The sequence below is a fragment of the Macaca mulatta genome, chromosome 20 (genome assembly GCF_049350105.2).
Source record: "Macaca mulatta isolate MMU2019108-1 chromosome 20, T2T-MMU8v2.0, whole genome shotgun sequence".
NCBI lineage: Eukaryota > Metazoa > Chordata > Mammalia > Primates > Cercopithecidae > Macaca > Macaca mulatta.
This window is the reverse complement of record NC_133425.1, coordinates 47,879,330-47,906,253: the sequence shown is the minus strand read 5'-3', so window position 1 is coordinate 47,906,253 and position 26,924 is coordinate 47,879,330. Positions and strand designations below refer to the sequence as shown.

The window sequence follows — 26,924 nt, the reverse complement described above, 5'->3', positions numbered from 1 at the left end:
ATCTGTGTTGTTCATTGCAGTTTGTGCTCAGCCACCGAAGGCACCTATCCCTATCACCCAACCCCCATCCACCTAGGGCTCTATAAAAAGGTTAGTGCATTCTCTAGAATAAAGCCTTTTTCTAGGCAGATGGTTCTAGGGTTCAAAATAGGACTTTTATTATAACACACAAGACTTAATGTTACCATGTTTTCCCCATAGATGTAGTTTGGGGAGTGACTAGTGGTGGTGGCTGCTGGACATCTTGTCTTCACTTGGATTTCAAGTACTGTGTCTGGATGGGCTTGGACGGCAGTTCTCAGTATCATTATTTCGCACCCAGAAATTCATTTGTGCCTATTGGACACCTGCTATTTACCAAACACTCTTCTTCTTACTGGGACATCAGTGTAAAAGACAGACAAAACATTTTTATCTTTATTGAATTTATATTCTAGTGGGAGAGGAGAAAGGCAGTAATGATATTATTTGATGTTGAAAACTATTCATGGAAAAAGTAGACTTGGGGAAGAGGGATAGAGAGTGTTGGGGGTGGAGGAGAGTAGTCAGAGAGAAGGTGACATCTCAGAAAGGACTCCAAAGGCAGGGAGTAGAACGAGCCTTGGGAACATTTAAGGGGACAATAGTCCGGACAGAAGAAACAGCCAGTGCAAAGGCCCTGGGGTGAGAACATGTCTGGGGTGGTGAAGGAACAATAGGAAGCCAGTAGGCTAGAGGAGTGTGAGCAAGGGGAAGGATGATGGCCAAAAGGTAAGAAGAAAGGGGCAATTGTAAGGATTGGGCATCTCCCCCGAATCAATCAGAAGCCACCGGTGAGTTTTGAGCAGAAGAGTGACATGGTCTGAGTTAGATTTCCTCCCTCCCTCCCTCCCTCCCCTCCTTCCTTCCCTCCTTCCTTCGTTCTTTTCTTCCTTCCCTCTGTCCTTACTTTCTCTTTCTTTTCCTCTGTCCCTGTCTCCTTCCCTTCTTTCTTCATTTCCTTCATTTTCTTCCTTTCCTCTTTCTTTTCCTCCTTCTTTTTTTTTTTTGAAACAGCATCTCACTTTGTCACCCTGGCCAGAGTGCAGTAGCATAGTCATAGCTTATTGCAGCCTCAAAGTCCTGGGTCCAAGCGATTCTCCCATTTCAGCCTCTTGTGTAGCTGGAACTACAGATGTATGCCATCATGCCCAGCTAATTTTTTTTTAGTAGAGATAGGGTCTCACTATTTTACCCAGGCTAAACTTAGATTTTCGAAGGGCCTCTTTGTCTCTGTGTTGAGGGTAGTCTGTTGGGGAGTATGGTAGAACCAGAGGGACTTGCTGGGAAGGTAGTTGCAGAGGTCCAGGAGGGAATGGATGGCTTAGGCCTGAGTGGACCCTGAGAGGCAGGCACACATGGCCCATTTTGGGTACAGTTGGAAAGATAAGCCAACAGAATCTCCTGATGATTGGATGAAGGAAGGGAGATAGGGAGAGAGGATTCAAGAATGATATTTGGCCTGAGTCACCAGAAGTGTGTCATTTCCCCATCAAAGACTGGGTGGAGCAGGCTTTGAGGAGATGAGGAGTTCAGTTTTGGACATAGGTCTAAGATGCCTACTGACTTCCAATTGGAAGTGCTGTAGACAGTTGGATGTATGAGTGTGGGGCTCAGGGGATCCTCATCTAGGAGTTTTATCATGTGGACGTGTGTGTGTGTAATTATATGTATGTGTGTGTGTGTAAATCTATATAATTGTATATACATAATTAGCAGAATTGTGTGCATATATGCTTGTGTGTATACATATCTATATATAATTATATATAGATTCCTATATTATACCCCACAGCCTATTGTTTGCAATGTTTTGTTTCTAGAGTATAGTTGAACCCCCAACCTCTGGTGTCGATGGTCTTTAGTCACAAAGTCACACTTTGCTTCCTAATGTGGTACTCCAGACCCATCCGCGATAATCATCAGTATTCATTGTCATCTGCTGTATTGGCTTGTTTTCACTCCTTTGGGCTTTATGTCTTGAAACAGATTACTAATGCTGAAAATGGTTGAACCTTGATCATCTCTCCTAAGTTCTCTTCCAGGGGGTAGTTAACCGAGCCTTCACGTGTGTGTGGACTTTGCAGTCCTGCCTCTGCCAGCATGTGACCATGCTTGGCACACTTGATCCATCATGGCACAGTTCATTTGTGTAAGTGACTTGACAGATGTCCATAGTGAGGCATCAAATTGGATGGTGTCTGCTAACAAATCTAATGGGAGAAAAAGAAAAGAGAATTCGAAGGATTATCTTTTTTTGTTTAGGATTAAGTTTGTGCCATTTAGCTGTTTGAGACCCTGTAGTTAATGCTGCTTTATTAGAAGCCTATACAATTCTTCACATGGGTGTCAAAATAATTTCAGTGAAAATGATGTTGTATGGACGCATCAAGCTGAAGTATTCGTCTTGTGATTACAGATGGGTTTTTGTCTGGGCTGTTCCACTTTCTTCCGGCTCCTTTGCTGGACTAGCTAGACTTAACAATCTGCATTAATTTACTTTGGCACTTCACACGGTCAAACAGGCCATGAACACGATGGTCCTTAATAAGTTTCTAAAAAATCCTATGGTGCTCCTTTTTAATTGACATCCTTCATAAATTGTATTTGCCCAAGCTATAATTACTCATCAAGCAGCAAAAGCAAGTCTACCTCCAAGTATAATGAAGATGTTATTTTATGAAATTATTAAGATACAGAAGTTCAACACAGAGTAATTTAGTTCTGCTTTATAATGATATCTTTGGGGACTCTATCTTTGGGGATCACATCTATTATAGCCTATCAGCAAGGAAGAGGACCTATCACCACGAGTGTGCCTCATAAATGCCAAATGCCCCTGATTCCCAGTGACCATTTATGTGTCTTTAAAACAGTTGGAATTGGCTGATTTCTTTAATAATGTTTGTATATGACCTTTAGAACAATTAACTACTTCACCTGATATTCATTTAGTTTATTTAGAATATTTTGTTTTGACTCTTGAAATTGCATAGATGGCCCCATGTATGGTTGAGTAGGGGATCTTTGAGGGAACATCAGTGGAGGGTTATGAGCTAGAAAGTTTAGAAATAGACCAAGTTAAGGTGACTTAGAATGAATAATTAAAAATTCGTATTTAGTTGATTCCTATTAATAAAACAAATACATTTTACCATGGTATAAAATTAGGATATTAGCTTTCCTAAGAAAGATTCAGGGAAAATAAGATAATATTGTCAATAAAGGGCTTAGAACAAGCCTTCCCAAACTGTGGTTTCGCAGGATATTACAGGGGAAACAAAAGGAAGTGATCCACAGCTTGTTGTTTGTTTCCTGTCTCCCCCTTAAAGAAAAATGTAAGCTTCATCCAAGTAGAAACCTTGTCATCTTTTCCATCATATTGCCTCCAGTGCCTAGCACAGCCCCTTGTACATAATAGGCACATAAATATTTGTTGGATGAAGGAACTGCAGGACTTCTCAGAGCCTTTAACTTTATAGCAAGCATTGTGACTCATCGAAGAGAAGTCAGCCTTTCCCAAACTTACTGGACCATGGAACGATTTCTTGAGGAGCATTTTACTAGACTTGGGTACCTCTGGGAAATTCTAGCTTTGAGTAAAATAGATAAAAAAGTAGAACTGAATTGATCACTGAGTGAAATATTCAAGCTTTCACGGATACTGGAATGGAAGTGATAGAGATCATGAGGTAGGGAGGAGGCCAGACTTCTGTGGCTGAATCTATAACGTTGAGCAAGTTACTTGAGCCCTAGAAGCTTCAGTCTTCTGATCTATAAAATAGGGATGATAATTATCTTACTGGGTATTGGGAAAATAGATTACAGTTAGTCCCAGTTTGGAAAACTAAATGAAATAAAGTATGTAGAGGGTGTCACTGGGCTGAATACTTATTACTATTATCTTTAAAAAGTAAGTGAAAATGACTTCAGTTAGGATGGGCAATTAGGAGGCATTGAAGTTTATGTGTGATCCACCTTTCTCCCTCTCTCCCTTCAACAAATACTAGAGTGCTTGTAATATTCCAGGCATTGTTAGTTCTGGGGGAGATGTCAGTGAACACAGTTAAGGCCCCTTCCCCATGGACCTACAGGGTTTTTGTACTATAATGTGTTTACTGATGTCACTGTCTCTTAGAACATAAAGTAAATTTAATTGTACACAATTCACTTAAAGTTAATTGTTCTGAGGTCATTATATTAGAGACCTGCCCCAAAGGAGCACTTTTTCTCTCAGAATCAGATCTGTTCTTACACCAAATGACTAAAGCAGGATTCATAGGTCACATTTTAAAATAAAACAAATAAGATCAAGCTAGCATTACTAGGTAAGGTAATCAAATGAAAATGCCACCCTTTCATTCTGATTAGTTTAACCACCACGGTAGGGTGGCCAGATTTACCAAATAAAAATACACAGCACCCAATTAAATTTGAATCTTAGATAAAAAATAGTTCTTTTAATATAAGTATACCCCAAATAGTGTGTGGGATATACTTATACTAAAGCAAATTTGCTGTTTATTTGATAAATTTAACTGGGTGTCCTGTATATTATCCAACTACCTTGCTACACTGAACTAGGATCCCGGGTGCCTGCACAGGAGAAAGCCAATTGCCTGCAACAAGTCAATATTTAAAACCCCTTTGTAGAGTGGCTGTTTTACCCAATACAGAATAGAAACCTTTACTTCTATTTGAAATGATTTGTAACTGTTCCCGCCTGATCCACAAGTGTCTCCAAATTAAAAGCCATTAATTAAGGCCTTCTATAGATACAAAAGATATGCAAGGAGTGCTTTGTAATTCTAGCTCAGTACTTCAGGTGAGAGCTTTTCAAATTACCTGGACCACTGGAGCCACCTGCTTGACTAAACGTCGTGTGGCCTGCACCGCTCATCAGTGTGCGCCGCGGTGCCAGCGTTGTTACTGATTTTTCTCATTTCTCCAGGGCAAATACTAATTAATGGATACAATTCACAGCTGATTAGCTGTAGTTTCTTCAGTAATTACATTCGCATACTAACTGTTCAGAAGAGGATTTCTAACCCAGTTCTTATTTCACTCTAAGCTTAATTTGTTTTTTCAATTGTTTAGGCCTTTAGTTTAATAGCCATTTTATTTTTCTTTGTTGTTTTAGGTGCTACTAGATAATAAGTAAGTTTAATCTTAAAAAAAATACTCTCTGATAATGAGCTGTTTGCTTTAAATGGATTTCTAATTCCCCAACAAAACCTACATTTAAATAACGTTGAAGTTGTGATATAGGCTGTTAGGTGGTTTGGAGGGGCCAGGACTGGTGCACAGAATACTCATCTCGAGCCCAGGTTCTCATAAATATCCAAAAGGAACATTTACATGGAGACCTGAGATTTTAACTCTAGCATCATTCATTCATCAAAAATTTCATGATAGAAAATAAAATACTTAAAATATAATACTTTTTCTTGCATGTATTTAACATTGTAGGAAAACAAGGGAAAATATGTGTGTGAGTGTGCGTGTGCCCATGTGCAGCCATGCACATGTTTTTGATATCACATGCCTTCAGAGAAACCAGATAAAAGTCTTTCTTAAGCGCCAATTCATCTTTCAGAAATCTTTATAAAGATGTTTACCTAAATGAAGCTGAGTGCTCGGTGAGAGCTTTTTGGATGGCTCATTGTATGTGTATTTCGGTGTGTTGGCTGTTGTGGGATACTCTGGAACCATTAGAGTCTTTCATATAAATCCTGCTTAGTTCTCGGATCCCTGACATGATGAAGTGTAGCATGCCAATCCTGCTTCTGGGTGCAAGTCCTTAGGAGTCAGGGATTGAGAGCCCCCAAGAAGTAAGTGTTAGTTTATTGAGGAAGAGGATTATATGAGTCTTCCATATCTATGTGTCTCTCTCCATATTCTATGTATTCTCTATATTTATCTGTGTATCTATCTATGTACCTACCCGTTTATCTCCATCCACCCATCTCTCACTCTCCTTGGGAAAATTGTATCTTTAAATAATTACTAGCTTTATTTATATTAGAGAATAGATATACATATATTTCAACCTTTGGAGACCAAACCTATGTTTTATTTGATGTATTAAAGGAAGGAAATAATAAACTTTATAAAAAGGACATTCTTTCACCAGTTAAAAATCATGAAAATAATATAGCTCTAGATTATTATGATCACAGAGCCTTTCCATATTGCCAGACTGATAACAGAATGTTTAAAGCAACAAAATGTGCCGATTTAGACCATTCGAACCTGAAAATACATTTCTGCCAAAATCCAAGTTTTACATTTTGATAACAGGTCCCTAGAAGTAAAGAGCTTAAGTCTGAAATGCTGATACGGTCTTATTTGTGATGATATGAATGGCCCATTGTGTTAGGGAATGAAGTAAAAATTGCTGTGTTCATAAGATCCTGCTTATTTTTAAACCTCTTTGCACTTAATGTTACATTGAGAGATTAAATATCACTGTTTTCAGCAACTCTGATGGATATAGATATCGCTCTAAGCTCTGTTTGGAGATTTTAAAAATATTCTTTAGACTTATAATTTATTTATATTCATGCCACACCCCATTCACTAGAAAATAGAATTTGAGTCCTGGGAATTGAATTTTATTCCCTTTAATTCACATTTTAACCTACCCACACTTGTGACATCTGTTCTTGAAAAGTAAGCTATAAAATCCTTACGTGCTTTTAAAATGTGTCAAGGTGATTTTCTTGGAAACTCTTTTCCCTCTCACCTCTCACAAATGCCAGGTCAATAAACAACACACGCTGGTGACCAGTTGGCTTAATGTTTGTAATCCTCTCCCTTCACAGTTAGTCTTGATGAGAAACAAAACTATTTTATAGAGTTATTGAGTTAGTTTAACTCTGTGCTTTATTTTTTGAGGGAACCAGCTGACAGTACAGCATAGTGCCTTGAAACCTTTGTCATGTTTCGCATTTGGGCTGATAAAACCCTCTTTTATTTAGCAACACCAGCATTCTTTCCAAATCACAGCCAGAATGCTTTATTATGCCCCATATTAACATCAAACAATCTGTTTTCTTTCAGTTTGGAAATAATAATAACTATATGAATATGGCTGAGGCGAACAATGCGTTCTTCACTGCCAGTGAGGTAGGTGACTATCTTAATGTGTTTGTTCCTGTTTTTTGTGTTATTGAGATAATTTAATAGGCTTGGAGGGAAAAACAAAGTATCAAATTTCTCTCTCTCTTATGTGGCACAAGGTAACGACTTTGGAGGAGAAACGAGAAAAGCTTATTGGAAAAGAAAACCTGATAAGTCTTTTATCACTTTTCTGTAGACTGTTACTAATGATAGTAACTTCATACAAATCTTTTGAATTTTAAAAAAATGCAAACAAAAAATAAATATATAAGAATGTATGTTAAAACACACACACACAGACAGTGTTGGTATCTAAGCAGATAAGTGGTTACCTTTTTAGAAACCAGGCTAGAAGTGACTTTTAATGGAAACTGTTTTACCTTCACATATATCTAGGGATAATTAACTGTCATTAAGTTGCCATGGTTTGGGAAACCATGTGACAGAAGAGTATTATAGTTTCTTGGGGCTTGGGGTGATGTGAAATGAGAGTTGTAATTTGCTGCTAGATCCCCACAGCCTGTTACAGTGCGTGGCAGTAGTAGGTGCTCAATAAATATTTATTGAATGAATGAATGAGTGGCTGGCATGCTCCAAGACTTGGTTGCAGCTTTGGAAACTGGGTGATGGAATCTAAATGCAGCACCTCATTGTCTCTGGGTCTGTCTTCAGTTTACGGGTGCAGATGAAACAAGCATCGTCTTCTTGCTGCTGTTTTTACTGCATTTCCTATTATTGATTTTGGACTGCTGTTTGGTCTCATTGGCCTGCCCTCCAGAAAAACCTCAATCTTGATTAGATAAAAAATGATTTCCTAAAAATGGTAGACTGTGTGAGATTTAAGATTTTAGAACAAGAGCAAACAGAAGTGAAATTGACCCAAATGGAACATTTCCTCTTGCGGTTCATGTAATAAAAAGTCCTCATTTTCCAGATACATTCAAATACAGGAAACTGAACTAGCTTGACCCCAGAGAATGAAAATAATAATGGCTTCATAAATGATCTTGGTAAAGGGAGGCAAGTGTTATGAAAGAAATTAACTTTGAGAAATTATTAGAATAAATGGGGAATCAAGAATTAAGGGTATTCCTAGATTAATCATTTTTATAGTGACCATCATCTCTCTAACCAAGAAGACAGCTTAGATAAGGGAATATTGTTTGGCACTGGCTGCTGTGTTGTTTGTGATAATGAACACAAACCCCATCTGTAAGGACAACATGATGTTTCATTCTGTAGGATTTTTTTTCCCTACATTTGAATCAAACATTGATGAAAGCTCTACTGCCAGCAGCTGTTCAGAGACAATTTAATTCCAGCTGTGATAATTCACCGTGTCAGACATTGGCTGTTATATGTTGATACAACAGTTCTCCAGATTTGCATTTTTATCAAAAGGAACAAATGTTTTGAACATTTCAGTACAGATGGTATTTAACCATGTACATACTACTTTAACATGTTCAAGGTAAACATTGAAAAGTCAATATCTGTAAAAAAAAATCGCATAAACTCTAAATGATTAATCTAATATTGGTCAGATGGCACAGTTACCAAAGTCAGTGTGTATTTTTGTTGTTGTTGTTGATGCCATGTATGGTTATTTTTTTATAATCTTAGATATCCAGCATTTTGGATTCCTTTTTTCTCTAAGGAAAGCTTAACTTTAATATATTATCTGTCATTAAAGGTAGTTTAACATTTTAATGTTTTCTTGGTTATTTCATTGGATTATTATATTAGGTTAGGATATTGTAATATCCTAAATTGAAATTAATTTGTCGTTAAAAAAATTACACCATAGGGACATATTGCATATGACATCTCTCTCTGTTCCTTAACAAAAATAAAAACCTTCCTAATTGCCTAATTGTGACTGCTTAGCATAGACATGTTTTATGTTAGTTTTGGAAGTAATCTTATGTAATGATTTTTCTTTACATCTTTTCTTGAACAAAAAAGCCCAAGTAAATGTTAATGCTACATTATAGCATGTGCCTAATTTCCCAGTCACTGCATTAAAAGTAAATTTACTTGTTTTTTTTTTTTTTTTAACATTTTAATGAGTGTAAACTAATTCAGGAAGACTTTAGGTTTGCATGCTATAAAGTCTAAATTGTGCCTGAAACCAATTCCCTTCTCATGGTTATTGTCCTGTAGATAACACTACAGGGACTAGGATACTCTTGAGTTTGAAATTCACACATTTGCTTTATGTTTTCTGTCTGTGTCATGATTACCCTGACCATTTTTAAAGTGCTTTAAATATTTATTGAAATAATATTTCAAGTGTTAATTACAGTGGTAATGAAAACAGCCAAATGCCACATATCAAGAATGAGTGTTTATCCGTATTGTTAATGTGATATGTTAGATTTCATTAAGCAGTAATGGGGTAGCAAATGAGTCACAAATTACAGTTGCATCTGTTACTAGACCACATTAGTGCCAAAATAACGGCAAATGCAACCATAGGGTTATGTTCATTAGCCAACCACGTTTGTGGCCAATTCATCCCTTTGTGTTTGGGAACTAGGGGTTCCACAGTTAGAAACTGACAGCTTTTGGGGTCATTATTAGAATGCATGTGTCAGAAAATCCAATATTTTAGTCTAGCATTCCAATGTATTATTCTGCTATGATGTTTTGCATATATTGAGCCTGCTAAGAACCTCAAGATGTTCAGTTGTCCCACCATAGACTGCCATAGCTCGTGACCTCTTTTTTTCTGGTGAGATACAAATAACATTTGACAGGTTCTATATGTAAGAAATGTGTTTTGTTGCTTTTTTTTTTCTTGAGTTTTTCTTTTCTCTCAAGTGGTCATTACGTTATATCATGATTGATAGCTTGAAGAATGATGATTTTCAGCACTTAATTAGTCCTCTTAACTGTTAATAGCAGACTCAAATTATCTTGCACCAGTTCATTCTTTCAAATACTATTAATAATAAATGAACTATAAATTTGACCCTCTGAGCTAGGAATAAAAAATACGAGTAGTCCCCCAAACCCTTCACCTGACCAAAGAAAAAAAAAAAAGAAAAAAATAGAGAAAAAGAAGAAGAAACAAAAAAACCCAAAAACCTAGACCTTGCCACTCCCTCAGAACCTCTCGCCAAAAAAAATGCCCCCCAAAATGGTTAGTGTGGTTGGGTAGAGCAACCCTGATTTATATCACAAGGCCCTATTTTAAAACACTGCCTTTAAGAATCTCAGTACCAGTGAAGAAAAACAATGCATTAAGACTTATTTAGGTCTTGAGATATAATACTTGTCTAAGTAGGTGAACAGCATCAAATCTAATTAGTATTTCTATATCAATATAGCTCTATGCTTTCTAGATCATCTTTAAAATGTAGAAGACTGGTAGAAAATGTTCAGATAAATGCATATTAAAATGTTCATGTAAAAGAAAATAACCCTCCTTATAGTTTAAATAAAAGCGCTGGCATCTTTTAATATGAGCTGTGATAATCCCTATATAAAACATTGTATTACACATAGTAACAATTTCCATAGAAGTAGTCACTGCACTTGGGAATATACCAATGAGGAAATTAAAATAGCAGACCACAAATTTAATATTACTTGTTTTATATGTTGTGGCAGAAAGTAAATATATGTAATGTTCACTTCTGGATTAATGTGTGTGTGTGTGTGTGTGTGTGTGCGCGCGCGCATGCCACAAAATCATCAGCATTTTATAAAGCATGTGCATAGTGTCAGCGGTTTGAGCTGTTTCACTAACATATCAATAAAGTAGCAATTTGTTATATGCTCCAACTAACAACAAAGACAGATGTTGCTAATTAAGTAGGCATTAAAAAACTGTTAATAGTGATACTCCATTAAAACCATATGATAATGAGACTTAAATCTTTAATCAGAATGATCAGCAAAACTTTATATACGGAAATCTGTGTTTAAGATGTTTTCATTTGAGAAATAAATATTTGGCTTAGATATGTATGTAGTGTTTTCATGCAATGTCTTTCTCTTTCCCTCCCAGGAGGAATAAGATATAGGAACAGAATATGAAGATATCTATATTTTGTTTCCTTTTAGCAGACATTCCATACACCAAGCCTTGGGGACGAGGAATTCGAAATTCCACCAATCACGCCTCCTCCGGAGTCAGACCCTGCCCTAGGCATGCCGGATGTACTGCTACCCTTTCAAGCCCTCAGCGATCCATTGCCTTCCCAGGGAAGTGAATTCACACCCCAGTTTCCCCCTCAAAGCCTGGATCTCCCTTCCATTACAATCTCAAGAAATCTCGTGGAACAAGATGGCGTACTTCATAGCAGTGGGTTACATATGGTAGGCCCCACATTTATTACTTAAATTATTTTTTATCATTTGCACAAATCATGGTAAAGATCTGAGAGTCCATGTTCTGAAACGTGCTCTTGCCTGTTCCTAGTGGATTGATCCTAGTGCTATTTACATGCAGGTACTGGATCGCTGCCTGGCATTGAACAAAAGGGTATTGGGTTGGTTGCCAGTAACCAAAAAGAAGATGATCCAAAAAGATTCTGGTGATTTAAAATGATTTTTTTTTTAAAGTCCAATTCATTGGTCTGGAAGTAGCCAATCTTGCCTTGCTGTTGGTTTAACACAAAGGTGTGTTTGCATTGAAAGTTTGCCCAGGCAAGATTTTAGAAATGGAAGTCCTTATCAGGTGCCTAGGTCTTTTGAATTTTTAGAATTATAATGCTTACGATACATGATTTACTCTTACTGCAAATGAAATACCAAACTGAGATACCAAAAAAGGGAAAAAGTATAATTGCTTATACCCAGCAGAGAAAAATATAGAACAAGCGATTGTGTGAAATACACCTAATTGTGTTGTTTATTGTCATAAACATCGAATAAGGCACTCCAGAGAGCCAAGATAACTAATGCAATAATTTTGGTTCTATTTTTCTTAGTGTGCAATTATAGTCAGCAATCACTAGAGTAAATCTGCTTAAGTATTTTAAACTCTTCTGCTGGGATTTCTCTTTTTTTTTCCATCATAGCATATAATGCATTTGTGTCTATCTAGGTGAGGTACTAAGTCGACATTTTTAAAACAAGATTAATAGTTTATAGGGCTTTTTTAAAAAACCCTGATAAAAAGAAACAGATGTGTTGGTAAAACAAAAAGCAAATCCTCTTGCTTGTTTACATATTTCTCTGCACATTAGGACCGTGCCAGTGATGTTTATTGGTTTCATTGTTAATTCTCTAGATAACAACATATGATTGCAAAATATGTAGTGGATTAGTGGTGCAAAGATTCAATGTGCTCTCTGAAATATAAGATTACTTTCCCAAATAGGATTGCAGTAACATAATTTTCTTTGCCTGTGATCTTTTGTGTTTGAGCTGAACATCGGGGTTTTTATTTTGTACTTTTTTTGCTGTTGTCAGAAAAGAATTCAGTGAACAGTCAGGAAATAGTCATTAAGTATTCATAAACGTTACTTGACATCACAAATAATTGTTTCCTGGGGACTTTCTTATATTTTTTACCTTTGACAGTGGAATGGAGGGTTCTATTCTCTGTTTCTCCACAGCCAGGCTTGTAGTGTTTTGCTAAGAAAATAATAAAAATAAAATGGGTGTGTTTAGTCACCAAGGAAGTTTGCCAGGGTTCACCGTCATTCATAGATGCTCTGTGAGGCTTGTTTAAGTTGCAGAAATAGTTAAATGTATGTTAAAATGTGTACTTTATTAAATTGGTAAATATTTATTAATAATATAAGAATCTGCCTTTAAATTAAACATCTGATGAATTACCTTGCCTTAAAGCTATAAAACTGTTATTGCTGCCATAAAAAAGTGTAAAGGAGGCATTTTGACTATGAAATTTCATTTCATGGTCAATTGAATTTACTATATTGGAAAGAACTAAAGATGGAATCATAAAATAATTATGATGTTCACATACACTTAAAGAACAATGCTTTCACGGACTGGTGTTGGGAAAGAGGACTCAATGTTTAATGCTTCTTTTGTAATGTATGGCTAATCACTAAAGCAGTTGAATTATTTCATTGATTTTTAAAAGTATAGGTACTTTAGCTAAGTGCAGGCTGTTGTCATGGTATTTACATGGACGTCATCACATTTATTGGTGCCTTTTTGAAGTTTTGCTGAACCTGAGTGATATTTATTTTGGCTTGAAACAAACTAATCTTGTTGAAAATTCTAGTAGAATTTCACCTTGAAGAAATGTCATGGGGTTTTAAATCACAAATGTTGGAAAAAATAAAAGTACTGGGACAGAATTATGATGAATACAATGTGTCGTTGGTTTTGTTCTATGTACTACCTGACATGTTCACCTATAAACTTGAATTCAGAATCGCCAGAGGCATGGTTAAAAATTGGTTATGTCAAGGTTCTTCTATATCTCCCTCCCGGTACTGAGTTGGCTGGCTACATCATAACACTCCACAAAAGCGTCCTCAGAGATTTCCCTTAGGAAGGTCACCGGAAAAATAATAAATAATACTTTATACATCACGCATTCAGCTTCTGAGTGTGTGTTGGATATTTCATACCTTATGCAAGTAAGAAGTTTTATTATCCAAATGAATATGGCTGTCTGTTAAGGATTGCCATGGTGAATTAAGACTATCATATAAGAAGAAAAGCCAGCTTGTTGATGTTGTATTGAACCAGCTTTTCTTCAGAGCTTCATCGGTTTTCCTTTAGAAAGAGTGACAGTTTGTCACATTACTGATTAGCTGCATTATTGTTGGCAACAAGCACAACATGTTTATCTTCCTTAAATTTATGCCATTATATTTAAAAACAGAAGGCAGGAACAAAAAAGGGGGATTAAAAAGAGTCCAGTGATTAGCATTCACATTTCAAAATATGCAAATAATGCCCCAGTATTCAAAAGCGAATTGCTGAAAAATTGAATGTCGATGCATTTGTGACTTCAAAGAACAACCTTGATTTGCTTGTCGTGAATACGTGTATCTTAAAACAGGATGCGGTTGGCAAGTCAAAATCAACAGTATATTTTGGTTAAAAATTTGTCACCTCTAAGCGTTATTGTCAGTTCAGATGATCATCTGGAAATTGTTTTAATCCACAAAAGATTGCAATTCTAAAAATCTACAATGTGCGTTCCAAAGGGTTGTGTGTGTGTGTGTTTTTTAACACCTCTCTATAATCTGCCCGGCCTGCTGAGTAGCATTGACATCAGTAGTACATCAATTTCAGAAAGTGGATTATTTTTACTAGACAGCTATTGTGACATATTGGGTCAGTCATAAATGAAAGATATTCATGCAAGCATGCAATACTTGTAATGAAGTCTCACTCTGACCTTCTGTATGATTGATTCTGTAATTTAGTTTTCTCAGGCAGTGCCTGAAATGAAATGAAATCATGTTGAACAAGTTTTGAATACCCACAGTGCACCAGGAGAAGAAAAATCTGCAGCCCTAGAGGCTTGAGAGAGAGCAGATGAACGATTTATCTCTATGCTATTATAGCCTTTGCCAGCATTCAACATTTCTTTTTTTTTTCTTATTTGGCTTAAGTACTTAATTCTGCAGGTAGCTGTAAATGGGAAAATAAAATGCTGTTCAGATTTAAAATGACAGGACAGGAGTATGTGCAGGGGACTGATAAAATATCTTGAATAGAACTGACCTTTCATGTAGCTGAAAGTTACTGGGGGATTCATCCTCATAATTACCATATAGATTATTTTTATTTCTTTCCTGCAATGAAACATTTCAGAGAGCAGTAGTGCTGATTGAATGAAAATTGAACTTGTTAACATTCTTTTCAGCTTAGCCTGTTGTACATAACAGAAGGTTAGCTTTGATGAATTTCAGAATTCTCTTTGATATCTAAGAAACAGGCAGTAAAATAATTGTCTCTGGTCTGATATTTTGTATGCCCCCCAAAAGAGAATTTATAAAACACACTGATAATTCACATACTTTTCTTCATATATTATATTTCCATATTTAGAGGACTGACATTTTCTGTTTGATACTACCTTGGATTTAATTGTGATCACACATATTTACAGAAAATGCTATAGTGGTGCTCTAGCAATATCAAATGGAGTATTAGAAAATTGAAAAAGATGGAAGTAAGGAAAGTGTTTGAGTATGGTAGTATTCGTACCTGTTAAAGGGGAGAGAAAAAGAGAGGAAAAGGTCCTATAGGAGACACTTATGCAGAGAAGAAAATTATGAGCTTTTAAAATATTCATAAGACTCTTAAGTCATAATCCAGACAGATATCATTTCTGATAGAAAAATGGCAATTTATCAGAATATTACATCTAAAATTACCAAGCTTATTTTAGAAGTTTTTATACCATCATTTGGCATGGCTCTAATTTTGAAGCTGAATTATTATATTTGTTTTTAAGAAAATGACTTTCATGCCATTTTTATACTTCAAAAAATCTTACGTTAAGAGAAATAGTAGACTTTCAATTAATGCATTGTTTTTAGCAATGTTGCTTTAATGTGTTACAGATAAAGCAGTTATTTCATGGGTCATTAATGTGTTTAATGCATGGAACGTTCTATTAAAACAAGCCCTTATTATTGTTATGAACGCGTTCATTGCCATTGTCAATAGAGGCTGCGGAGCTAAAGTCCACAGGATGATGACTATTTAGCCATGGGGGGACAAGCAATTTCTCATACAAATTGAATGCTTACGAATTTATCTTACAGATTGAATAACTTTGGTCAAGTTATGATCAAAAGCTATTTTTCTATAAATTAACGATATAAAAGTCACAACTTATATAGGCAAAAATACACATTGAATGGAATAAGACCTATCTGCGTGAAGTCTAAATTAAAAACTGAAACCATATATTAACCTTCAGCGAATATTTACTGAGCACCTACTAAGTGCTGTATATCTTTTTCTTTTTTTAATTTTACATATTTTTTAGAGAGAGGATCTCACTCTGTCACTCAGGCTGAGGTACAGTGGTGTGATCATAGCTCATTGCAGTCTTGATCTCCTGTGTTCAAGTGATCCTCAGTTTCCTGAGTAGCTGGGACTACAGTGTGTGCCACCATGTCCAGCTAGTTTTTAAAATTTTTTCTAGAGACAGGGCCTTGCTGTCAGTTGGCCAAACTGGTCTTGAACTCCTGGCTTCCAGCTGTTTTCCTGTCTTGGCCTCCCAAAGTGCTGTGATTAGAGGCATGAGCCACTGTACCTGGCCTGTTTTTAATCATTAGAGCTTGATTATACTGTTTGTGAAATTGTTTTGTGTTTCTTTTTTCTTTTTTTGACTACCAGTGTCCCCTCAACGAATTACAGAGATTCAGTCTGACTGCTGCCTGAAAGAAGCTTATTGTCAAAAGCCAACTTTAATTTAGCTATTACTATACCTTGACAATTGTCTGCCAAAAATACCCAGGCCACAGACACTTTTACAAGCTGCCTTTTTTGTAGAGCCTTGTACCATACTGGGCTTAAAATAAATATTCTTTATTCTTGTCCTGTGCATACTACTGACTCTAAACAGATAGGAATTGTCTTTAGGGCTGAGTTAACCTGAGGATCATCTGTCAAAGTAGGACTGTGTTCCAAACTTACACTAAACCTAATTAACCCTTGTGCAGTGTGATACATGATTACTTGTTTGGTTTATAACATTTAAAGGAAAGTGGTATGAGAAAGCTGGTCGTGGTTTACTTCCCTGTATCTTCTTTTTAACATAGATCATCTATAGTTAAGTACTGTAGTACTTAGTGATGGTTCAGAGACAGCAAAGACACCCTTTTACAGCACTCAGATTCCCACGTAAAACTGACATGATGGCTCAAATATTTTTTGGAGAAGTGAGAATTACTCTGTATACCATTACCCCTGTTCCTTTTATTCACAGCCCTTGTCGTCCTTTGCAATGGTTTCCTTTGCTTGCTTCCCACTTGTCTCCTCCTTACCAGAATAGAAGCTCTAGGAAGGCAAATGCTCCTTGGGTCTGTTTGGTGTCATCCCTGGGCCTGGAATATACTTGGCTCTCAATAAATACTTCATTCGTTTAATATATAAATGAATAAAAGGAGAATGAAAGGATATTTACTTGTTATTAAGAGCATACTTACACTGCTAAGTTAAAATGGAGGGGAGGAGGCTTAAAGTATCAACAGCTATGAAAGTGGAATTGCTCTTTAACATGTCAATTTAGAACTGAATCAAATAAGCGTGGAGCTGTCCCTTTGGTAAAACAAAAGCAGTTACAGGTACATGAGTAAATTACCATTAAGTGTTCATAATAAACTCTTGAAAATTTTATTTTGTCAATAAACTATTAATTAACTTTAGGGAACACTGTTTTTTACAAAACTTTCATGGGTAGGTATGTCTGATTACAACCCTGAGAGTAGTTGTTAAGTAAAAATGATCTATTTCAGTGCAGATATTTTGATGAATATAAAGGTTGTGGCACGCAGGTCTGTAATTATCATTGGTATGCATTTGGCATGACTGTGTCAGGGTTCATTGGAGTTACAAACGTAGTAGTTATGCGTAACTATTTGATCGTTGTTAATTTGGAAATAAAATTTTAACATTGCTATAGGACATAACTAAATAATTGAACATAAAATTACTGGCCTGCATTTCCTATTTGCAGTTAACTCTGATATTTATGAATACAAAGTAATTTTTATTGCTGATAATTATTTAATTACTTCATTTCTCCAGACATATTGATTAAAAAACTGGCACAGTGAAAATATATTTAGTCACACTCTAATATATTTGGGTTAGTTGCTTCTTAATTGGATGTTATGCTCTATTTTGAAAACCTAATATTGGATCGTTATGGAGAATATTTATGTGCAAGTATAGATAGAAGATGCATTGAACATATTTGCATATTAGAATTTAAAAAATTTTTAATGATGAAATCAACCCAAGTGGAAGTAAGTACCATTGTAATAAGTATAAACAGGTAATATAGAATAATAATGTATAATGTTTAAAATAAAATGTCAATGTGAAAGCTTGTATCTTAGATTTGCAAAAAGAAAAAAACAAAGCAAGACCATAGTATGTTAACTATGTACTACTAAGTGTGCAGCACAAAGATAAATGTGGCACTGCTCCCGGCCTGAAAAAATGAGTGAAAAAGATTTAAATATGTAGAGTTTTCTCTTTTAAGAAAATTAGAGCAAGTTTTATCCATTCTCTTCTCATATCCTCCTACCCTAAGACATACCTTCATATGAAGTACAAACACGATATTATAACATAGTGATTTACACAGTAAGGAAGTTTTTCACCTTTCAATTCTCTTTTAATCTTGATTAAGTCCAGGAGAAAGACTCCGTTTGGGGCTAATTAAGTCGTTCACACCTTTCTTTTAGCCTTCTTAAGTTAAAGAAAGCAGAGCTCAGGCCCAGAGCCTTAGGCAGGCCCCAGTATCCACACTGACTATAACAGTATTATTTTCTTTTCCTGGTGTTTATTTGACATTCCACTGGCCATGAGTGATTTTAATTTTTCATTTATGTTAGTGATCTAAAGTTTCCTTATTAATATAACATTATTCAAATTTTAACCGTTCACTCAAATGATTAATGTTCAATAATAGACTGGGTTTCAGGCAATTTAAGAAAATGAGGGATTGCTACCCAAAATATCCATTCATTGGATTTTTCCTGTTTAAAAAAGACAAAGAGCCTCTTTCATCAGGTGGAGAGAGAGGCGAGCCTCAGCCAAGCACTCCCCTACCCACACCAAGACATACAGAAACCAGAAGGCTTTGTTGAACACCACAGGCATGAATCATACAGGCCAATAGATAGAAGGCAGTGCCCCTCCTATTAGTGAGAGCATTTTATGAGATCCATGGCCCACCCATTCTGAGTGAACTTCTGTGACTGCAAAAATTAGTCTTTGGGTATTCTTCGAGACAAAGATTGAGGTGATAGGCTGTACATTTATATTTAAACTAAATAGAAATGTCCGCAATTGATTTAGGTGGGTTGGTTGCCTATGAGGTATGGTCAGTTAATATTTATTGCAATGAATAGTCCCACTAGGTATATACTATGCTTTAAACTTCCAATGGCAGCCTTCTACACTGTGAATAATAATCTAGACTTCCTAACCCAGACAATAAACCTTGTCACTTTATAGCCATGACTTGCCGTTCCAACCTCATAGCCGGCCATGCTCTTCCTGGCCCAGTCACACTGGACTGTCATTTCCTTATTGGTGGTATGTTTGCCCTTGCCCCAGGTTTGGGTACATGTTCATCTCTGTCTGGGATGCCTTGGCTTGGTTAGCTTCTACTTCCCTTTATAACTCAGCATAGTAGGTCATCTCCTTGGGGAAGCATCCCATGATTTCCCCACCTTACACAATTAGGCCAATCTCTCCAAGCCTATTGTGTTTCACCCTTTACCTTGCCTACCCTGCACCCAGGTTTCCTGTCCACCTTTTCATTTCTCAAGGATGTCAAGTTCTCTCCCACTTCAGACCTTGCACATGCTGTTCCCTCTGCATGGAACATACTTTTTCCTTCACTTCACAGTTGGCTTCTCCTCATCCTTCAGCATCAGCTCAAATGCCATCTTTTTTGAGAGGCCTTTCCTATTGACCCAATTAAATGTAGCCATCCTTCCCCAATAACTCTTTTTTGTATAACCTATTTATTTTCTTCCCAATATTTATCAAAATTGGAATCTTGTTTATGTGGATGATTTCTATTTTTAGGAACAGAACATAAGCTTTGAACATTCACTACCTGCCTCCCCTAAGAAGATGATTTTTATGATATTTTAGGTCTCATACAGTAGTTTGCAAATGAAGGGGATTTTGACATTTGCCAATGTTTGGATACATTTTGGTTGTCACAACCTGGTAGGGCAGGGGTGGCTGCTGGTATCTAGTGGGTAGAGGCCAGAGATGCTGCTAAATATTCTATGATGTACAGAATATCCCTCCCCCAACAAAGGATCATCCAGACCAAAATGTCAGTACCACTCAGGTTGAGAAACTCTTATCTAATATCGCCAATTAGAAGACAAAACAAGACAAGGAAGAGAGAATGAGTTTTTCCCAAATACTGAGAAATTTAGGAAATGATATAAAGGAAGATTACATATAAAATGTAATTGTGAAAGGAGTTGAAAAAGCTACCAGCATTCAACTCTTACTGTTGGTTATGATAGTGGGCAATCTCTTATAACCCAGTAGCTGCTTTGCCTTTAAATGATCACTGGTAAATCTTTCAGGACTTAGTTTTTCTAAGTGAGAAGTAATATTAACAAAAGCACATTAAATTTCTCTGGGCTATATTCATGGTTATACATTTCCTTATTGTGTCACTACTACTGGGAAAAATTGTGAGCAATTTTGGTGGGAGTATATAAAAATTATTCTGGCCTACACTTTGTTGTAGTAAATTTGTTCATCCATTCAGGATTTTGTTTAATGTGTAAAATAATCACATGGTAATTTCCTAGTTCTTGAAGATATAAGGTTTGATATATTGCCTTCTCTGGCCTGATACATAGTAGGTGCTCAATACTTTTATACTGAGCTGACATCTTTCTCTTCTTATGTGGTAGTCCTAAGATCAAGGGTAACATCTTTTAAAGGTTACTTTTATGGAAAGTGATTGGAGCTGTTGAGGATCCTTAAGTTCCCCAAGGCAGTTGTTAATAATTGGTGGCCCTAAAGGAGCTTGAATTTCCAAAGAGACACTTTAGCCATTGATCTTCTTATACTATAATCTTCACTCATAGGAAGTTATCATCGACTAACTGTGAACCATGGTGAGTGGTAGCACATTTTGATGCATCAATTATGTCGGTCAGAGGTTACTTTAAAAATAGTCTAGAGGTCCTTGGTATCTTGTCCAGTGGGAGATGGCATCTTTTTGGATCTGAAGACTATGTGACGATTCTAAGTTTTGGCAAAACCTTGGCCCCACCACCAGTACTCTTCAGGAATGGTTTCCATACTGTCACCCTGCAAAAGAACCTTGGTTTTGTTTTGTTTTTGTAATGAAATATTATGAGGAACCTCAATTTATAAAACAAATGGAAATGGAGTTGATTTTGTTAAAAGAGGATGATGGCAGTGGAGATCCCAGAGTCTCATTCATCTCTCTCTGCCAGGACACACCTCTACCATGAAGATACCATGGCTCTCTAGGGCCCAGGTTTTCTGTCAAGCATTCACTAGCTAGCCTGGGGGCCTGGGGAATCATTCTTAGGTGTCTAAGAATGAGTATAGTACTAGTATCTAATGCAGAAAGCAATCTAGGGGATTAAATTAGAAAGTGCATATTAGGCTTAGCACAAATGCTGGCACATAGTAATAAACGCGCAGTAAAACTTCCTTTTTAGTACAGTGAACCTGGGCTGTCCATCAGCAGGAGCTCCCCAGCAACAAGATCCATAATAAAGGCGTAAATTGCAGATGGAATTCAGGAAGGGCTGCTGAAGCCGAGGAGACACGCTTCTTGGCCTTGTGTTTGGCCGTGAGAGCCATCTAAAAAATGCTCTGGGTGTGGGGTGAGTCAGTCGAGCACCTATATGTGCAGATTTTCACAGGCATTGGAGCAAAGAGAGCAAAGTAATTCTCTGCTGGTGAGAACACTGCAGAAATCAGATGATCACATTCCATGGCCATACCAGCTAACTAATTTAGTATTATACAGTCAGAATTAAAATACTTCATTAAATGTGCCCTGGAATTTGCCTATGGATACTTTAAAACATCTAGATTTAAATAAGATGGAAAGATTTTTAAAAAGCATTCTGGGTCAGGTGCAGTGCCTCATGCCTGTAATCCCAGCACTTTGGGAGGCCGAGGTGGGCAGATCACTTGAGGTCAGGAGTTCGAGACAAGCCTGACCAACATGGTGAAACCCCATCTCTACTAAAAATACAAAAATTAGGCAGGCGTGGTGGTGCACGCCTGTAGTTTCAGCTACTCAGGAGGCTGAGGCAGGAGAATCACTTGAACCTGGGAGGCAGAGGTTGCAGTGAGCCGAGATCGTGCCATTGCACTCCAGCCTGGACAACAGAGTGAGACTGCATCTAAAAACAAACAGACAAACAAAAAATAAAAGCATTCTGAAAGACATATAGGAAGAAGAAAATTTAGAATAAGCTAGATGGCATAATTACCAGTAGTTTGGGGGTGGAAGTTATGTCAGGGAGCAGTGGTTAAACTTTAAGAGGACATGGAAGACTGAACAGATAGCTCAGATTTTCTAGGAGAAATGAGTAAATGTGGTAGAATTCCAATCAAAAAAAATAATTAGGATAAACGGATAACATAAAATCCACACAATCTGCAGAAAGACACCTGCAAGTAGAACGTAATATTGTAGGAATAATGAAGGAGAACATTGCCAGTGATACAAGGGAGTGTGGTGTTCTGATACTCGTGACACTTTCCTCCAGGATTTCACAGTAATTATTCAGAAATTATTAAGAAATGGAAAATGTATGTATTTAATATTCTAACACTTGTTGACGGACTCTTTTAACCACTTGCATTATCTTCTTTTTTTTTCTGATTAAAGTGTTTTAGTTTTTGTTTACTTTTGTATTGTGGTCACAGCTTATCAAAATGGCATACACATGTACATAGAAAAAGTTGCAACTCTCCCCCGCTTGCCCCTCCCATTCTACCCCTTATAATGTAACCATTGTTAATGTTAGGATACACATTTTTTTTTTCCTCAAAGGAAATGAGGCTGTCGTATAGTAATTTTTTAACTTGCCTTTTATGTACTGTATCTTGGGTAGACTAGTGGTTCTCTACTGGGAGTGGTGTTGCCCTGCCAGGGGCAAAGTCTGGAGACATTTTTCGTTGTCATGACTGGTACGGGGAGGGACATCGTTAGCATCTAGTGGGTAGAGGCTGGGGATGCATCTGAGTACCTACAATACGCAGGACAAGCCCCCTCAATATGCAGGACAAGCCCCTACAATAAAAATTATCTGGTCCAAAATGTCAAGAGAGCTGAAATTGAGAAACTCTGCCCTAGGTCAATGCACATAAATCTAATTCATTATTTTTAAAAGCTTCATAACACTTTGACGTATGGGTAGACCATGATTTATTTAACTAGTTTTCTTTGATAGATCTTCTTACTGAGTGGCATTTATATATTTAATACGAAGAAACCAAATGCTCCAATTTAGTTATTTACAATTCATTCTGCTTCTTTAAAGAGCAAAAATAAGCCTTATCAGAAGGACTCAAAAAAGGAACAGTTAAGAATTCATAGGCTTGTGTATAAAATTAGATTCTGGGTCACTGTGAGTCAAGAGAATTTGGTTTCAGCAAAATCACAGACTCACTCCAAATGACATGTCTTAAAGTAAGTCATTTGAAAAGCGTGTCTTCATTTTTTGATTCTTTGGAATTTAAAAAAAAAAATAGAGAACAAGCAGCAACAACTCTAAGGCCTTTCTGTATGACTACCAAGAACAGAGAAAGTTTAATGTAAAGTAACTGCAATAAGTTTCAGAAAAAGCTATTTCTGATGATCTCTACCATCTTTTTTTTAATGATTTTTTTCTTATACGTATTTACGAAAAAACTCATTCGTACATTAAATCTTGGTGGATTGAACAAAAGAAAACAAAGTAGGTTTAAATGAAAAAAGTGATATCCAAACCAAAAGACATTGAATGACTTCCAGATGCCGCTGACAATGTAATTCAGAATCGGAATGACCGTCTGGTTAACCACAGAGGATTTCACAGAAAGGGTGCCCTAAAGCAAACAGATGTTTGCTCTGTGAAACTAAAGCTCTGTGCTTTGCTGGCCCATCCTCTGCATGTCTTGTGCATTTCTGGGAGAATAAAATAAAGAATGGCTTTGCCTTCTCTCATAACAGCTATGTGTGTGGGAAGGATGGTAAACTAATGGATGAGCCTGAATGGGTGGAGTCTCTGCTTCATTCCTGTCTCTGCCACCAGTTTCCTCAATCAGAAACAAGAGCTAGATTATATTTAGTTTTGCTAATTTCCTTTCTTCCTTCTTTTTTCCCTCCCTCCCTCCCTCCCTCCTTCCTTCCTTCCTGCCTTCCTTATCCACTGACAGTTCTATAATGAAATATTCTGGACTAGATACTTGGATTTTCTGCTTCTCACCTTTCAATTTCTTGGCATGGGTCCTTACATTTAATAAATGAACGGAGACCATCATCCTGCAATAGGTCAGACCTATCAACATTGCAATAGTTCAAACCTATCTAAGGAGATGCTAATCTAATCAGTTCCCTGATATCTGGAAAAGCTGATATCTTTTCCCCCTTTGCTGCTGCCTTTCTAGGATCAGAGCCACACACAAGTGTCCCAGTACCGGCAGGATCCCTCCCTGATCATGCGGTCCATCGTCCACATGACCGATGCTGTGCGTTCTGGGGTCATGCCTCCTGCCCAGCTCACCACCATCAACCAGTCTCAGCTCAGCGCCCAGTTGGGGTTGAATTTGGGAGGTGCCAGTATGCCTCACACATCTCCTTCACCTCCAGCAAGCAAATCGGCCACTCCCTCCCCTTCCAGCTCCATCAATGAAGAGGATGCTGATGAAGCCAACAGAGTAAGTTAGAACTGCCTTAGTGTGTAACCTGCCAGAGAATATGGGATCACCCCATGCTGTTTGAATTTCATTCATGGTGTTACCTTGTTTTTCTTCATAGATTTGGAGTAGCATTTAAATGTATGATGGTTTGTTGTTTTTCTTCACTGTTTCATTTATTTTCTGTAGAAAGTATATTGGACTGGAAATTGAGAGATCTAGCTTCTCCTAGTATAGCTGTAAGGCACTGGACATGTTATTTAACTCTTGTAGGCCCAATTTTTCTAATCTGCAAAAGGAGGGCTTGGACTCCCTGCTACAAATTTCTAGAAATTCTAGACATTCCAGAAATTCTAAACTGCTCTGGTTCTAAATTAATGTCCATGTGAGCAAGTTTCATCCAGTGTGTCAGTCAAGCTGCTGCCACATTTGACAGCCTTGAACCTTCAGTGATGTTTATCTCTGAGTTCATTCTCATCGTCTTACATTTTTACCTTCGTCATGGGAAATGTATAATTTTAAATGATACATAGTTTGAAATAAAAGCTGCGTTCCAGGTATGACTTTTCCAAATGCTTAGAATAATGAAAAAGAGTACTGTAATAGTACATAATTACTCATTAGTCACTCATTAATTACGTGCTGTATACCTACTCTGTGCTTGGCATTTTGTTTGGTTCTTGTGATATAGAGATGTATAAGAGAACTACTGCTCATGAGACTCCCCACTGGAGATGAATAGCAATGTTTAAAACTAGCTCCAGATGTGATTAGTGATATAATTGATGTATCTGGTGTGCTGAGATTCTAATCGATTCTGCTTGGGAGAGTGATTTGAGGAAGACTTTACTGAGAAAGTGATATTTGAATTAGGTCTAAGAGGATGAATAAAAGTTTGTGAGGCAGAAGACAGAGGCCAGCATTTTGGTGGGGGCTCGTGAGGAACAGTGGAAGTACATGCTATTTATAGGTATAATGAAGTTTGATATGGGGGAAGAGAGAAATAGAAGTTGAAGAATAAAATGGCTTAAATGTGGTGGTCTTTCTTCTGTTGGTAGCTGAGAGACAATTTATTATTTGCATCAAGGAATGGCATAAGTAATTTATGCTTTAAAGAGATAACTTTGGCTATATATGTAGAATGCCTTATAAAGGACCGAAGAAAAGGCAATGAATTAGAAGACTCTTTTGTTATGTTTCGTTTCATCAAGGGAGGGAATGGACAGGAGGTACCAGGTTAGCAGGCATTTTAGGAGTGAGAATCATAAACATTTTAAGGATTTGGTGATCCACTGGAATTTGGGGAAGAGACAAATTGGATTTTAGTTTGAGAGCCAGAATGGCTATCAGCAAATGAGAGGAGCAACCCACAAAGAGAGGAGTGTTCTCCCCCATGGGGAACATGAGAGTTTGGGATGTTAGAGTTGAATTTGAGGTGCTTACACTGGAGTCTAGAACTCAGTTCATGGGAACTGGAATTATAGATTTTGGGACCATCAGCACATGGATGAGAAGATGTGAAAGTAGTCAATCAGGACTTCTGTCAAGGACAGAACCCTGAGCATCATTTATTTCTAAGTAGCAAAAGGAAGAAGAGGAGCTAGAGAAGATTAAGAGTGATGAGGAACAGGGAGGGAGTTTCGAGTGACGCTGCGGAAATCGAAGGGGTTTCGAGATGAACGGTTTAGTCTATAATGTTAGCACCCCCATTGGGCCCAGGAATGGTAAATGCACTGACAGTCTTCTCACATTCACAGAACTTCAGTCTAGAGGATTGAGAAGTAATGGTTAAAGACTCTTGAGGGATATGAACAGATGGGGTTAGGTAACCGCTTAGCCATTACAATTCAAAGGGATTCCTTTCCCTCCACTCACACGTCCGTGGATCTTCATACTTGCCGCTGTACCAAACAGAAATTGTCATCTTAAAGAGGACCTCCTATGGGACTCCTAGCTTGCTCCATTTTAAGCGAGGGTCTAGGTTTTGTGTAACGACAATAAAGCCAATTTATCTTCACTGAACCTTAGCTGAGAAAGGAAGATTAAAACTATCATTGATTATGTCTCTTTGGGGTAAATCTTTTTCTCCAGCGTTCTGTCCGAACCCTTTTAAGTCAATGACACAAAAATTTCCTTAGGAGAATTAATTCTGAATTTTTATTTAAATTGTGAGACTCCACGTTTCTGGTTTATTCTTAAAAAGTAATAATGATTAG

The 26,924-nt window shown here is 37.1% G+C and overlaps 1 protein-coding gene across 2 annotated transcripts in view; it reads left to right on the top strand.

Annotated features, from left to right (window-relative positions):
• The window catches only part of TOX3 (TOX high mobility group box family member 3), a 107,823-nt gene that overhangs the window by 70,789 nt on the left and 10,110 nt on the right, over positions 1–26,924 (top strand). The window contains exons 2-4 of one of the 2 annotated variants that reach the window (XM_015126117.3): positions 7,081–7,146; positions 11,212–11,466; positions 24,460–24,729. In XM_015126117.3, the coding sequence (XP_014981603.2) occupies positions 7,081–7,146; positions 11,212–11,466; positions 24,460–24,729 (591 nt within the window). The remainder of the gene's footprint in view (positions 1–7,080; positions 7,147–11,211; positions 11,467–24,459; positions 24,730–26,924) is intronic. The other variant, XM_015126118.3, reaches the window with a different exon arrangement.